The sequence below is a fragment of the Coccidioides immitis genome (genome assembly GCF_000149335.2).
Source record: "Coccidioides immitis RS genomic scaffold supercont3.3, whole genome shotgun sequence".
Taxonomy (NCBI): Eukaryota; Fungi; Ascomycota; class Eurotiomycetes; order Onygenales; family Onygenaceae; genus Coccidioides; species Coccidioides immitis.
This window is the reverse complement of record NW_004504308.1, coordinates 308,817-324,433: the sequence shown is the minus strand read 5'-3', so window position 1 is coordinate 324,433 and position 15,617 is coordinate 308,817. Positions and strand designations below refer to the sequence as shown.

Sequence of the window (15,617 nt, the reverse complement as noted above, 5' to 3'; positions counted from 1 at the left end):
CTGAATATATCTGTATCAGGCCTGTCTTCAACTGGAGACAGTAAAGCTGATTTGCTTGAAAGTATGATCAGATAGCTTAAATGGGCTTGCTCTGATGATTCTTCTGTGCTGGTCTTATGCCCTGTCCCCAAATCAGAGACTCTAACTGGTGAGAAGGCTCTCAACATTTAAAAAAAAAAAAAAAACTTCATTATGATTTGGGTTGTGTGGGTGATTGTGTAATACTTAGTTAGTTCCTAGTAATTAAAAAGCTTCTGAATTGGGTTCAAAACCCTTAATTGATGCATCATATGTTCTGAATTCTATATGTTTTGGACCCTTTATACATGCATTGTAAATATATGGTTGATCTACAGTTTCAAGCTTGCGACCCATGGTTCAATGGGTCGCGTCAGATAAATGTTTTCCAACAGTTGCCCAAAAAGCTCATTTTTCCGGTATGGAACTTAATTAAAATCACGTGGTTTTAGGCTTCTCAAGATGCTTGTTGCGCGCGCGTGTCGCGGCGCCAGTTAATAGAGTGAGAAATAACTTGTCTGTATTCCGTACTACGGACTTCATAGGCAAGCCCTGGCTATATCGTGATGGGATGAAGAGTGATATTTCCCTAGTGAAGAACGCAGAGAATGTCTAAATGCTGCCCCGAGGGTATCCCGCAGTCTTTCGATGGAGTTCGAACAACACTGCACGGAGTACGGAGTAAAATGTTCTCACAACACCCAAAGCCATCCGCAAATCACAGAAAATATCAAGTATAGTACATGTTTCGTATTCTGAAATCGAACCGTAACAACCAAGCGCCCAGAATCCCCGTGATATGCGAGACGAAAACAAAAGTAGATGCCCATTTGGCGTTAGCCATGGCTTATATCGGCCGAAATCATGCCTTTTTTATGAACCGGTATCGATGGCGTAGCCCTTATACGGCGAAAATAGTCATATAATACAATTGAAATCACGCCTGTTTATTTTCCCTGTCGTTGCTTATGCTTCGGGTTCTTCGAGCTGTAATGCGAAGGCTTGTTAGATTATGTGAAGGAGCACGCACTTGAGGCTGGAGATTAAGAAGAGCATACCAGATGATATAGACACGGTTCTTTCTTCTCACGGGCTAAAAGTATTGAAATTCCCAGTTAGCCAATTTCGGTTCCAGAGCCATAAGTGATTGCGCCCGGTTCTTTGACCATCCCACCCTCTCATTGCAGACAGATCGACGCCACAATCGCAATAGATAGGAAAGCAGATCTTGACCACGCACCTTGCATCCATCACATAATCTTTTCACGGACGACCGCGTCTTCATTCCCCGCACTTGCCCTAGCACATTTTGGCTCCCTGGGCCATATCTCAATGTTCTTTCGGCGTTACTAGCCAATTTTGAAAGGGGGCTCCATATCCTCGCTGCTGATGTGCTTAAGTGCCAAATCGACCGTGAAAAGGCCGAGGGACATGTTCTGTTCGAGAGGGTCGAGTGTAATTGGCGGAGCGACTGGGCCGACGCGGAGGAGAAAAAGGATCGTATCATAGCTTCCGAAGCAACAGAAACGCAAGCAAAAGAATTGCGCAAAATGAGAGAGGAAACGGGGGCGGTGGCAGTGTCAATCGCATACCACAAATGCCACTGGAGGTTGGCTGCGTCGATTTTCGCCGACAATCGGAAGTTAGCTTTTCCGAAGCCGAAGAAGCTTACCTAAGGTACCATCCGAGCTAACTAACTAGTTAACGTAACTAATCCAACATACGACCCGGCCACCCAAACAAGTCGGCCACCAAATTCAAAACATCTTCAATTTTCGAATTAGCCCATTTCAACGCGTGAGAATGCCACCAATTCGCAGTAAAAATGCAAGAAACTCTATAGAGATAGAGGGAAGGATTGAACTCGCGATATCTGCTATTAAAAAGCAAGAAGTTCCCTCAATTCGTGAAGCTGCTCGCTTATTTGAAGTCCCATATTCAACTCTATGCTATCGACTCAATGGCCGGCCCGCAAGAACCAGCCTACGCGCAAATTCAACCAAGTTGACAGAGGCTGAAGAGAACCTGCTAGTTCAGTGGATTCTAGATCTAGCTAAACGAGGATTACCCCCGCGGCCGGCATTTGTTGAAAATATGGCTAATCATCTTCTTACTCTACGGCATTCCACCTCCAATCCCCCCTGTGTTGGCAAGAACTGGGTGTCGAATCTGATTAAACGCCGTACGGAGCTCAAATGCTGCTATTCCAGACGCTATAATTACGAGCGAGCAAAATGTGAGGATAGAAAGGTTATTGAGCAGCTGGATATTCAACTCCGAACCGCTACTCCCCCTGCTAGCCAATCTAGCAACTCCCAGTCATCCTGGATCCTACAAACACCAAGCAACCCCCGGCATTTGCATAGGCAGGTGGATAAGATCAAGAATCTTATAGGGCAGGGACTTGAGAGCTCACCTCAAGGCTTGATGGAAGGATTTGATCAAATTATCAAGGCCTGTGAATATGGGATGGTCAGTGCAACCATTATGAAGAAACAATATCAGGATATATTTGCCGCAAATGAGAAAGAAAGGCAAAAACGCAAGAGATCTAGGCGCCAGATTCAACATGAAGGAGGTTTAACTAGAGAAGAAGCTCAGGCTCTTATTATTCCACCTGCTGAGGTAGTTGAACTGCCTGCTATTCAACCCTCTGAGGCCCCAGCTTCTGAGTCTGCACGACGCTCACGGGCTCCACCAAGGTGTACGAACTGCCAAATTGTGGGCCATACAAGAAGAAGCTGCCCTAATCCCAGTGTAATCTAATCTAATTTAATTAGTTGTTGTTGAACATTGATAATTTGGATTAAAATCTATTTAATTACTATACAGTGATTTTGGTGGCCGACTCGGTGGTGGATTACGTTAGTCCAGTAACCACTTGGGCTGCCCAGAAGTGCCATCGCCGCAGCCATGCCCAGTAACCATGTACGGAGTGCGGAGTACTCCGTACCTACACCTTTGATCACATTGAAGATGAGAGCAACAGTGAATTGAGACAGTCAAGATGATGGATAAAGACATTCTCCCGGAAAGCAAATACTTGCGTATAAGTCCCCGAAATGAAAAGAAAGAGCCGGCGTACCCGCCATGAATACCCAGCGCTACATGCCATCCCACCACAAAGATCTTTTTTATATCACCAAATCCTCCTCGGAACTCTCATCAGGGAGGAAAGCGAAGGGAATTGACCCCTTAAACTGCCTAAATGGTCGAGAACGAGCCTACGGGTCCCCTTTGTGCCCGTTTTCTTTGCAGTTGACTCTTGTACCGTCTTCTATTTCGCGATCCCTTTCTGCAGGTCGATTGGATGGTAGGAGCCACTAATAGAATAGCCACCGATACGGAGAAGAGCTCATAAAAAGCCAGAAATGTCCATTGGCTTATATGTGCCGCACCCATTTCTCTCCTTCCAAATACCCCGTCTCTCACTAATTGGTAATAAAGCCATAGAGTACAAAGTCAAAGATCATCAACTATGCTTTGACACTAGAATGGATCGGTTAACTGCTAATTTTCTAGATCCATTGTGAACCAGGAACGTGAGAAATGATTACACGGTGTACGGAGAGATCCTGGGAGCATTTGAGACCCCTCGCACAGAGAGCTCAGAGCCGCAAGCGCTTTGAGATACCTGAGACCCTCTTCTTGTGGCCCGTCTTTGTGGATCCACCCGTGTTCAAACAAAGTACGGAGCAGTTACTCCGTATGACAAATGCGTCCCAGACGACCCTTGCAATGCACAATCAGTTATGCTACATAAGTCCAGTTCTATCGAGCAACAGACCCAAGGCAGGGGTGGGGAGGATTCATGACTGGCTGCTTTATTGGTGCGGAGGCCCATATTAGTTAACTAACTAAAAGCCGGGCTCTTCAACCTAGCGGTGATGACTCCACGTCGAGGAGAAAGCCCACCGCCTTACGGAGTACCCCATATGGATATTTGGAATGCACTTGGAATCCGTGCATCCCGCACTTTGCAATCCACTCAGCTGGATTCACCTGAAATGCAGCGCTGACATTCTTTGCGCGGATACGACCGTCGTCAGCGTTCAAGCAAGAAATCTTTGTACCCTTCATGATGCAATATCTCTGGTGTCTTGTCCTCTTCTTCACGGTGACCGTTCACTCGAGAAAAACGACGGAGCCCCCCCCAGATACAGTCCGAACCCTTATCGGGCCTCTTACCACCCAGTTTAGTGCTCCATCGAAATGCTTCGAGGAAATCCGTACAAAGAGGGGTATTGACCTTGAGTTGGGCTGTGAAGGCCCAAGCGGCAATGAATGCTGTCCAGAGGGATGGGCGAGCAACCGGTACTTCAGCCCCGGGATGTGTCCCTCAGGCAATCGAGTCTGCACGCTACCGACCACAAGACAAAGACATGAAACGACCGTTTTCTGCTGCCCGAGGTGAGACTCTGTTGACGTGCGAGCTGAGATCCCTTTTCTCACCAATCATTGCTCAATAATCAGGTATTTCGACTGCCCAGACAACGTCGAGTACCCATTCTGTCTGAGCCAGCTGAACACCCCCACGGCGGTGACCACACACACCACCGGTTCAACGACCAGAGTGCAATCCGAATACCTAGTGTTTGCGACCCCAATCCAGGTTCGATTCCAGGCAACCGACAGCTCTGTTGTCCCCATCCCCACGGATTCGTTGAACCTGCCGCCCCCGAAAAAGCCTCTATCAAAAGGCGCCAAGGCCGGCATTGGAATTGGTGTGCCCGTAGGAATGATTGGGCTTGCCGCTGCAGTTGTACTTTTCCTACGCCGCAGAAGGCGTGGTTCGAGCGATCATGTTCCCTTGCAGTCGAGCATGCCAGATCCCCCTCCAGCTTATTCCGAAACGAAGTAGAAACCTAGTTCCATCGCTCGCGGGCTCATTTACACGGTCTGAAATAATAGCGGATTCGGCGCGTGATGGGAGATTATACACAAATGAGAATTTTATTTTTTATTTTTATTTTTTTTGGATTATTTGTAGGTCATCCCAAGAAGAGGAGGCACTGGTATCGTTGGTACTGTATGGCTATGGGATTACTGAGAGGACTTCTCATTTTTAAGTCTAGGCGGGTATGTCAATATCTGGACCGACATACGCGAGGGCTGCGCACATATGATGCAGTCAACAAATACTTAGGACGAGGTCCCTGAACAAGTTGGAGTTAAATGAAAAATGCTGCTCTGAATTACCGGTAACTCCCTCGACTATCCATGCTATTGGTGATCTCGGTTGAAAGAAGGAGAGGAGACCGCACCGTTTGGTTAGTCCGCTTCTATTTTTCCGCTGGCATATCAAAGTACGACATGCCTCCAGCCAACGCCATACCAAGAAGGTCAAGTTGGAATTTGCCAAAATCATCCCTGTCATATCAGATGTTGCAACACAATTAAGATAAAGCCAATGGGTCATATTTTGCGATAAGTATGATATCAATGGTTTCTCAGAAACCTTTGATATACTGGCGAGCCGGTGCAATCTTTAAAGGGGTAGCCCAGGTCTCGAAGAAATGATTCAACCTCCTGTGCCTCGTCCGGTGGGCACTGGACAGCGGCAAGGATATTTGCAACATCCCCGCCATAGTTGCGGTAGTGAAATAGAGTGATGTTCTGATGCGGGCGAAGTGTTGTAAGAAACCTGGCCAACGCTCCTGGTCGTTCTGGGAATTCAAACATGAAAACGCGTTCATCTGAGACGTTACTTCTTCCGCCAACCAAATATCTAATGTGTGTTTTGGCCAGTTCATCATCGGTTACCTCAGTTACGCTCATTCCGTCCCTTTCGATCTGTAACTTCAGATCGGCGAGATCAGCCATCCCCGTTGACGCAGAAAGGGATATGCCCATTAAGATGTCTGCAGAGCTTGTTGTGGCACAGCGATAGCTAAATTCTGTAATGTCATGCGGCATAATAATCTCAACCAATTTCGCGAACGAGCCCGGCTGTTCTGTAATAGTGACGCTCAGTAAGGCCTCCTTTTTCTCGCCTAGTGCAGCTCTCTCTGCAACGAACCGCAGCCTGTCAAAGTTCATATTGGCTCCGGACGCAACAGCGATCAGCTCACGATTAGGGTTCGATGACGGGTATTTAGCGACGTATTTCTTAAGCCCGGCAAGAGCAAGGGCACCGGCTGGTTCCACGACCGACCGGGTGTCCTCAAAAATATCCTTGATTGCGGCGCATGTTTCATCGGTTGTAACCTGAATCACTTCGTCTACAACCTCTCGGCAAAGACGGAACGTCTCCTCGCCAACGATTTTGACCGCAGCGCCATCGGCGAATAAACCAACATCTTTCAAGGTGACTCGTTTGCCTGTTTCCAACGACTGTGCCATGGCATTTGCATCACATGTTTCGACGCCAACTACTTTGACGTGAGGTGCAATGCGCTTGATATAAACTCCAACACCGGCGATGAGGCCACCTCCACCGACGCAGCAAAACACTGCTTCTAGGTTCTGCACGTTTGCTTGGCGTAAAAGTTCCATGCCGCAGGTTCCCTGTCCGGCAATCACATATGGGTCGTCAAAGGGCGGGATATTCGTAAGGCCATGGAGTTTAGCCAACCTGTGAGCTTCCTCCTTTGACGCATCGAAATCTGATCCGTGGAGCACCACATTTCCCCCCAATCTTGAGACGTTTTTGTGCTTTATAGCTGGGGTGCAAGATGGCATCACGATTGTTGCTGGGATTTTCAGATGCCTGGCGGAGAACGCAACACCTTGAGCATGGTTCCCTATACAGCATTAATGCTTGAAAGAACAGAATAGTAGAGGAAATATGGACAATGGTTTACCTGCTGAGCATGCAATAACTCCCTTCCATCGCCGTTCATCGCTTAAATGGGCCATCTTGTTATATGCGCCGCGGAGCTTGAAGCTAAAGACCGGCAGCAGATCTTCTCTTTTTAATGAAACTCTGCACTCTAGGCGGTTACTAATGTTCACCGCATGGGTGAGGGGTGATTCTTTGATAACATCGTAGACTCGGGAGGTCAGGATGAGTCGTAAGTACTATATCCGATCAGCCAAGAAATTCACCTACTTCACGGACTCGAGAAGAAGAGTACATCTGGATAGCCATTGGGCAGTAGAAGGCTGTCAGGGATATCCCAGTCTGGCTGGTGGACGCATTTTTCGGAAGGGGGGGTGGGATTTGCGGTATACTCAGTCAAGGACAAGCTGCTGAATGCAGGGGTGCTGGGCCTTGAGGCCCCGTTTGTGGTAGTGACGCCGGCCATTGGGTGCGATGTGAGAGATAGCTTCGGGACCAAGCCGTAAGCTCGTCCGCCGGAGAGCGGCGGGAGGGATTGGCAGTATATATACAGAGTACGGCGTATCTATATACATGTGCCAGTCAACTGAGACCAGAGCTTCATGAGCCGATGACTTGGACTCGGTGGGCTGTGGTTTTCCACATTTTTGAAGCTTCGCTGCGATTACCTAATGTCGGGCTGCAGCCGGGTCGGGCCTGGCCCCTGTGCCAAACCGTAGAAAGTGCCGAAGGGGCGCCTGTTGGCCAATTGAGCTGCACCGATTGCTTCCGGGTGGTGGGGGGAAGGGTGCAACATGGCTGGCATCGTGAACATCATCATGCTCGCATCTCAGCCATGCTCGCGCCCCCGAAGGGTACACCATCACAAGAACAGCCACTATTGCTGGCTCTAGGCCTTCCACTGCAGAAAAGTTAGCTAACTACGGAGTACTCCGTACTTAGTTAGAGAGTGTGTATGCAATCAGGAGTCAAGTGAGCATTCTTTTTCAACCTCACTTGCAACTGACAGCTCTGTGGCATCTTTAGACTTTCAGGCTCAAACATATGTAACTACTCCATTTCATGAGAATACTCGGCAACTGGATGGGTTTGCGTGATTAATTTCGTCGACCCGGACTCCACCAGACAAAGCCATTGAAGCAGTGGAAGGCCAATGTATGTACGGAGTACACTATCCTTTTTAGCCAGATAGTTAACTCTTCATAAAGGGGTAGTAATCTCATAGCAGTATTAAGAGAACTGTATAATGAAGACTAGCAGCTTCTTCGACAGGCCTTGCTCGCATCCGTATCATATTTTCCTTTGCCCAAGTCCAGATGCGGTGGTCTATCTTTGATGACGGGGCCCAGCAATTGAATCCCATCTATTCTTTGAGTTACTGCTTGAGATCATGTGCGCCATTGATTTGAATGATCACAGCTTGAAGAAGATGTAATCTCTCCTTTGCCTAGCCTTGCGTGAGGTGAACAATTCCTTATTCACAGTCCTTGCAGATGTAACCATAGGTAGTTATCCTTGAAACAAGCGAAACATCATGTGTTATTGTGGATCAGGACACGAGAAGTCTGAGCCCCAGAAATGACAGTTCACTTTATTTAACCTTCTTTTCTTTCCTATATAATTCCAGGTTGTGGGTACAAAGTATTTCTCCGCGGTGAATCCAAGCCATGGAAACCCTGTTTCCTGGTTTCTATATCTGGAGTTGGCCTTAATATCGAGTTTCCTCATTGAGATGGGAAGTGATTACTTCGACTTGAAGGCATCGGGAGGTGTCCCGTATCCCATAAGGTAGTTCACCACTAAACGAGCCACACCACTAAACAAGCCAAATCTTCCACCACCAAATTCCTTCAACATTCAACATTCAATATGCAACAATATGGTCAACAACACCTCAATTAGGCTTGCAATTGAAGATCTTGAATCACAAGAGACCTCAAATTATGCTGCAACTGTGAGAAAGTACTCAGTTAATCAAGAGACCCTGCACCAATAACATAAAGACTTGCAACTTGCTCAGGATGAAGCAGCCTTCTGATATAAGAAAAAGCTCTCTGATATACAGGAGACAGAGCTTCTGAATTATATAAACAAGCTCTCTAGCCACAGTCTTGCCATTACATCTCAGATCCTATGAAATATTGTACAAGAGATGACAGGAGAGAATATTGGAATCAACTGAATTAATTAATTTCACAAGCAGCATAACAACAAGATCAAATGCATTTATCTCAAAGTAATTAATCAAAATAGACAGATAGCAGATAACTATCAGTACTTTAAGCACTTCTATATGCTTGTAATTTGATGATTTATTTGATTAATTGTAATTGCAGTTATTGACACTGCCTAACTAGTTAACTACAGTTGAAGCAGAAAATTAATTAATATAATCTTGAGCTCTTAAATATCTACAACTTTAATAAAAAAGGATTTCTTCTAGACTCCTGTCATGCCTTAAAGCAATTAGTCTCTATTGAAGTTCTACAAGCTGGAAAGAATACTGCCATCCAGAATGATAGTTAGAAATTCCTCTTATTGCTCTGCTTAGTCTCTGCTAAAGGAATTACACTATCTTCAGCTCTTATTTACCAGAGCAAATTATAAGATCTCCAGATAGCCTACTTTGCAGCTTTAACAAATGATTAGAGCAATGATGAATTTTTTGTACAGTTCTGATTTTCAACAAAAGTTCTTAAGACATGTGAGTGCCTGGATAAAATAGAGGCTGAAAAAGCTGATAAAATTGCTCAAACACAAGAGATAAAGCTTCAACAGAAGCTTCAAAAGAAGCAGGCTGCTAGAGATATTAAAGAAAGACAGATTGAACAGAAGAATGCTCATAAAAAGGCCTGCAAGCAACAAGAGATCAAAAAAATCAAACATGCTAGACAAAGAGAGGCACAACATGTTGCTTATGAGAAGAAGAAGACTTTATAACTAGCAGAGAAGGAAAAACAGATGATTGAACATGCTACTAAACACCAGCAGTCAGGACTTCAAGCACCAGCTTCAAAGCACTGTCAGAAGGACTCTTCTACTAAAAAGTCTCATTACAGAGAGCCTATACAATCTTCCAAAAGAAGAAGTAAGAGCTCTACAAGCCTCTCTAGCAAGATATTAGGCTCTCTAGCTGAGAAATCTACTGTTGACATTCCTTTGAATTCTTTTCTATCTAACCCCCAAATCTCTCACTCTGGCTGCAATATTAGGCTGTCCACCCATTTATTTTCCTAACTACACTAATTTCTATGCTTCAAAGAACACATTCATTTAATATTTAATAGCTATTTAATAATAAAGATCTGGTTGTTGAGATATTTAATAAATTCATTGCATGGAGCATTTGGCGAAATTTGGCTCGTTTAGTGGTGTGGCTTGTTTAGTGGTGAACTACCTTATACTCCGTAGTAACGATAGAATTAGAGACCGCTCGGAATTGGTACGCATGACCTGAGGACGGCGAAGAAACTTGCGAATAAACACCCCGATTTACCATTTATCGAAGGCATGCTAGCCAATCCCGTTCCTGCTCGAGTGTCCTAGAAAACTGAATTCCGGGAATATAAGCAATGGTTCAGCAATTGGATCAACCGCGCCATGGTTACTCAACCCAGTACAATGAATAGCTCGGCTTTCAATTGTGAACAACTGCGCGTTTTAGCCCTATAGTCGAGTGCGTCTGGACAGTATGTTCAGTCATCCTCCTGTGACTGGCAGGTGTTACGCTAGCTCCGGGGGGCTGCTAGACAACATTTCCGACGGGACAACCGCCAAGTTGACCAATGAAGCCGGAAGCCCAAGATCAGATGCTGTATAAGTGGAAGCCAAGGCCCAAAAGGGTTCGCCCAAGTAAATCAGGCTTCTCCCACAAGAAGAGAAATCCCAAAGGCATTTGGAGAAATACTAGTCGGGGATACAGATCGCCTTGTTCTGTTAAAGTACGTGGTTAACCCGATTTGACTGCCGGGAATGCACTCACTACGAAGTACGGAGTACGGGGTAGTTACTTAGTTGGTTAGTAAATAACCACGCAGTAACTAGCTAGAGATGATCTTCTAACTGGTAACTATCATGGTATTTTGGCACACCATACATAGTTAATTGGATTGTATGTCTAATTTTCCCTCATCTCAAAAATTATAGACATACATACTCCGTACTCCGTACATACAAACTACAAGGCGTCGTGCTCTCCCTGGTTAATTGGACCGTGGCCCCCACATCAAGCTTTTCGAACTGGGCTTCCGCGACAACCTCGCCGCCGCCCGCACCTAAACTCTCTGGTCCCCGATCCCGTTAAATATTTTGCAACAGAGCACACAACACACAGAAAACGAGCATTCTTCCCCAGCTTTGATTATCGATTGTACACACATACCTTTCTTTTCAGCATGAGCGACAAGCCTCTGCCGTCATCTTTTGACTCAGACCCGTATGTTCCCATCACATCTCTGTTTGCGGAAGCCGACCAACAATTGACTTTGATTGGACAGCGAGTTCTTCGAGGAGAATCCGTGGGTGAAGCTAAGACGGCGATTGCGAGAAGAGCCTCTCATCCCTTTAGGTATCGTTCCCATGCCTCGCCCCGGTTGTCCTTCTTCTGATGGTCCCCGATTCACATCTTTTACTCCAATGGACTAATCATGGCGATCGTTCAAAACGTCTGTAGGATGTGCTGCCACTAGTTATGCCTTGTGGCGAGCATACAAGTCGATGAAGGCCGGCGACTCTGATCAGCTCAATCGCATGTTCCGCTATCGTATCTACGCGCAAGCATTCACGCTCGTCGCTGTCGTCGTTGGTGGGATATACTACAAGTCAGAGCGGGCGCAGCGAAAAGAGCTAGAACGGGCAATGGAGGAGAAGAAGAGCCAGGCTAAGCGTGATGCGTGGTTGAGAGAACTGGAGATCAGAGATCAGGAAGATAGAGATTGGAGAGAGAGACATGCTGCCGTCGAAAGGGCGGCAAAAGAAGCTGGGATGAAGCCGAAAGATGTGTCCAAAGGACTTGCGGGAGAGTCGGCCGGGAATCAAGAGGGAGACGCGAAGTCAAATGTTGGAGTCCTTGATGCTGTCAAGAACTTGGTGAAGGAGAAATGATTTTCATTCTTTGGTTGGATATATTCCCCGAGTAACTGTACATTATACATCATTGGGTAGGCGTTGGTATGACATGGGTAAAAATTCTTCTCTTTCACTTTGGACGCTATTCCATCTCTTTTAGATTGGCATGGTCGCCCATATTGAAGGTTGCGCTTGGAACCGCTTAACCTTGCTGGCGTTTCAGTTTTCCCAGTGTTGCTTTTCCTCGAGGCTAATAATAGGGATAATCACGAAGATTGCTCGTCGATATATCGTCTCATCGCGTCAAACTCCGTCTTTCCCGTCTACATTTCCACTGTCAGCCGGGACGCTTCCATTCCTTAAGAGTGTGTAGTATCAGCATACCGATATAAGATACCTGATGTGTGCCTATTGCCCAGTTAGCTCGGAAGAAATTGCACAAAGCACGGCATACCTACCAAGTCTCTTACATTCTTATTACGTTCAAATTCCTGGCGGGCGAACACCCGTAGCTCATCTCTGGTCGTAGAGGGGGGAATTTCTTAACACAGATTAGAATGTTCTGTAGGACCTTGGGGAGACACACTGTTGATGCCCCGTACTATATCCCGCCATAGCTTAAGCGCGCGCTGTCGCTGAATAAACTGTACCTCAATGGGCAATTAGCACAGTGGATTTTAGGCCTAAAAGGTGCAATAGATTAGGAGTGTCAGACATGTTCTAAGCTTACTGCTGGCTTTCTTAACCGGGACGGTCTCGCCACAGCTGCGGAAAGGAAACTTGCTCCGCGCATGAGGAACTGGAAATTATCTACAATGCCTCGAATATAAAATCTCTGCGCCCACCATAGCGAACTGTCGTCAATTGTCCCACGAGATTCGACTACTGATGTACGGAGTATGATCCCAAGAGTACGTGACCCTATGGAAAGCTAAAACGTTCTGGAAGTGCTTGGGCGGAGTTTGCTGGATTTGACAGAACTTTATTCTTGCAGTTTAAGACGCGTGACGCGAACTCTACTTTCGTTTGAGCTTAAGTTCGGCCACTGCGTGTGTTGCGGAAGAAGAATTATTCTGAAAAGCTCCTCCAGGTTCAGTACAATTGAATGATTTCTTCATATTCAAGGCCTAGCATGCGATCGACATCACATCGAGCCAACGCGCACACATTATTCAGCATCATGGCCCTTGCCGCAGGGTCTGACATCACTCCACAGAATGAGGCCAGGTTGTCAACGCGAAAGCGAAAATACCAGGAGGATATTTGCCATTCGGCTTCTGCTGACAGTCTAGATATAGATAAACCGTGTACCCCAAGGAAAATGAACGGAGCCTTTACGACTAAAAGTGTGTTCCTGTCCATGCCTAAAGGCCGCCGTGGAATACTAATAACGAATGCAGGACCACGACGAGCAAAAAAGCCCTGTCTCGTGGAAACCATCAACTCCCTATCACTAGACGAATTTATCAACCGTTATGTTCCTCCCAATGTCCTGGGACACACTATACGAGTGCAGTGTTCTCCCAAAACCGACGCCCAGGTAACAAACGCGGTCGGCAAAGTGGAGGATGAACCACACGAAGAGTATTCCGTTGAAATACACACATCATCTACCCTCCCAAAGCACTATTTCGACGCATGCTTTGCGTTGATCAAATTCACCAGTGCTGAGGCATATAAGAATTCACGCAACGGATGGTCTCCGGCGAAAAAGAAGGTTGAAATGAAACTCGTCGATATGCGCTACATGTTACTGCTTCGTAAGAAAAATGAAGGCCAGACCTCGGAAGTTCAGGAGCAATCTGTGGAGGATAGTGATCTTGGAGGAATGCTCTCATTTATGACCACATATGAGGACGGGTTACCAGTCCTTTATTGCTATGAAATTCATCTGACACCGAGACTCCAGCATAAGGGTGTTGGGAAGCAGCTGATGCGCATATATGAGGACATTGGCCAAAACATTGGGCTTGAAAAGGCAATGTTGACGGTATACAAGTCAAACAAGTCCGGAATAAAATTTTATGAGCGACTGGGATATGCTGAGGACGAGTTCTCTCCCAGACCTATGAAACTGAGAAATGGCCATGTGAAAGACTTCGATTATATGGTGTTTTCCAAACCGCTCAAGGACTAACGAGGAAAAAGCGATCGGAAAGTCTGCCTAAGAACACTATATTAAGCCAAACCGCGAGACATCTAAATCTGCCTCGCGTCCTTTCCTCTCATCTCGGGCCTCTCTTGCTCCCATTCATCTCTCAATACCGCGAAGAGGGAATCGGCCACGACGATCGAAAGCCCCAGGCTCCATACAAGTGTTATCGCATAGAAAAAATTTGCGTTCCCCGACCCCGCGTAGATCCAAAGATGGTGAAATATTGGACCCAAGAGGCTTGCATACAACAGGGCGGAAACCGCGAAAAACGTATATCGCATAACTTTAATCGATTAGCAATGCAAGGTTGACAGAGAAGATAATACTTACGAGGAAATATGTGTCGGTAGAGCGGCAGGAACGCAAAATAGATCGAAACGTCCGAGATGCTGGGATAGGGTTTAAAGATAGCGAAAATTCCGAAAAGAGTAGTGATAACAAATAATGGTTGGCGCCGGATGCGAACAGTCAAACCACCGACGTATGCAGACAAATGCAACCAGAACACTCCTAAGAAAAATTCCCTGAAAGGGTCGAAGATTTCGATAAGGAAATACCACCAGAGCCCAGCATTAGGGGTGAGATCTGGAACCAGAAGTTGCACGCCGTATGTTGCAGATATAAACTCCCACGACTGGCCGACGATAAGATACGAAATGTATAAGAGGACTCCGATACTTCCGCCAAGGATTGAGAGTCGTTCTAACGAATATGAAATAGCCCCTTTAGTGGCCTTTCCATTCCTGACGTATCGATCGTAGCAAAGTAGGGCCATTGGTGGGAAGAGGAGTGCCGGGTAGAGTGACATGTAGGAAGCCAATCCCAAAGCCAGCATCGAGTTGAAGCTATTGCCGGCGATGGCGTTAGAGATAGAAGAAATAATCGCGGAGTTAGTAAACGCGTTCGTGGAGCGACCGAGGCAGGACGCGATCGTGAATGGATTAAACAGATATCTGTGAGAGCAAATCAGTAAGTCGCCTTGTAGAGTGCGCAAAATAGGAGCATACCCAGCAGCAATTGCCGTCCCATCCCATCTTATATGCTTCCTTGGAGAGGTGTACAACCTCGGAGCAACAGCTTCGTCTGAATTGGCAATACGTCCTAAAGCATTGGCGTTCAGAAGATCGAGAACAATATACACGAGTCCAGTCACAAGCTGGTAATCGCGAGGCTCAGGCAGCAGCGAAAAGATTGGGAGGAGGATGGGTGCCTGGCGTGCAAGCTTGAGTTAGCTCCTATGGGTACAGAATATGGAGGGTCGAGATACCTGGTGAAAAACACCGCCGTCATAAGGGGAGACATTGCGTTTATATAGAAAAAGGCCTTCTTGTACTACAATGCGAATGCGTCAACGGCAATTCTTTGCGCTTCACGGAGCATCTTAGGCTTACACCTCTTGAAGCTGCTCACTGGAGTTGAAACTTCAACCCGACCTGTAAGAAGATCGGGGAGGCCGGGGAAAAAGACAATGAGGAGGAGTCGCAGAAGAAAAGCACTCCCAAATACCCAAACCTTTCTCCTGTCGACCGGCATTGTTCAGTTCTTCAAGCGTCGCGATCTCATGCCGCTCGCTGATGATGATCTCCGTCAATGTTG

The 15,617-nt window shown here is 46.4% G+C and overlaps 6 protein-coding genes across 6 annotated transcripts; 3 read left to right on the top strand and 3 right to left on the bottom strand.

The window, feature by feature from the left end:
• Positions 1-525: 525 nt before the first annotated feature.
• CIMG_12241 (ribosomal protein L36) lies at positions 526-1,598 on the bottom strand. The gene is made up of 3 exons (XM_012358605.1): positions 1,259-1,598; positions 1,077-1,111; positions 526-1,005 (listed from the first exon to the last, which is right to left on the bottom strand). The coding sequence occupies exons 1-3, from the start codon at positions 1,523-1,525 to the stop codon at positions 966-968; spliced, it is 342 nt and encodes a 113-aa protein (XP_012214028.1). The 5' UTR covers positions 1,526-1,598; the 3' UTR covers positions 526-965.
• A 2,501-nt stretch (positions 1,599-4,099) lies between these two features.
• CIMG_08814 (uncharacterized protein) lies at positions 4,100-4,879 on the top strand (the record flags this gene model as incomplete). Its single annotated transcript, XM_001241650.2, has 2 exons — positions 4,100-4,428; positions 4,492-4,879. 2 exons carry the CDS (start codon positions 4,100-4,102, stop codon positions 4,877-4,879), a joined length of 717 nt encoding a protein of 238 aa, XP_001241651.2.
• Positions 4,880-5,050: 171 nt separating this feature from the next.
• Positions 5,051-7,291, bottom strand: CIMG_08815 (threonine ammonia-lyase, biosynthetic). Its single transcript, XM_001241651.2, has 3 exons — positions 7,095-7,291; positions 6,822-7,038; positions 5,051-6,761 (listed from the first exon to the last, which is right to left on the bottom strand). Exons 1-3 carry the CDS (start codon positions 7,263-7,265, stop codon positions 5,458-5,460), a joined length of 1,692 nt encoding a protein of 563 aa, XP_001241652.1. The 5' UTR covers positions 7,266-7,291; the 3' UTR covers positions 5,051-5,457.
• A 3,864-nt stretch (positions 7,292-11,155) lies between these two features.
• On the top strand, positions 11,156-12,000 carry CIMG_08816 (respiratory supercomplex factor 1, mitochondrial). Its single transcript, XM_001241652.2, has 3 exons — positions 11,156-11,234; positions 11,296-11,366; positions 11,472-12,000. Exons 1-3 carry the CDS (start codon positions 11,194-11,196, stop codon positions 11,900-11,902), a joined length of 543 nt encoding a protein of 180 aa, XP_001241653.1. The 5' UTR covers positions 11,156-11,193; the 3' UTR covers positions 11,903-12,000.
• Positions 12,001-12,941: 941 nt separating this feature from the next.
• On the top strand, positions 12,942-14,761 carry CIMG_08817 (GNAT family acetyltransferase Nat4). Its single transcript, XM_001241653.2, has 3 exons — positions 12,942-13,093; positions 13,165-13,212; positions 13,267-14,761. The coding sequence occupies exons 1-3, from the start codon at positions 13,084-13,086 to the stop codon at positions 14,001-14,003; spliced, it is 795 nt and encodes a 264-aa protein (XP_001241654.2). The 5' UTR covers positions 12,942-13,083; the 3' UTR covers positions 14,004-14,761.
• Positions 14,066-15,570, bottom strand: CIMG_08818 (GPI transamidase component PIG-U; the record flags this gene model as incomplete). The annotated part of the gene is made up of 5 exons (XM_001241654.2): positions 15,413-15,570; positions 15,289-15,353; positions 15,029-15,231; positions 14,352-14,974; positions 14,066-14,304 (listed from the first exon to the last, which is right to left on the bottom strand). The coding sequence occupies exons 1-5, from the start codon at positions 15,552-15,554 to the stop codon at positions 14,066-14,068; spliced, it is 1,272 nt and encodes a 423-aa protein (XP_001241655.2). The 5' UTR covers positions 15,555-15,570.
• Positions 15,571-15,617: the final 47 nt, after the last annotated feature.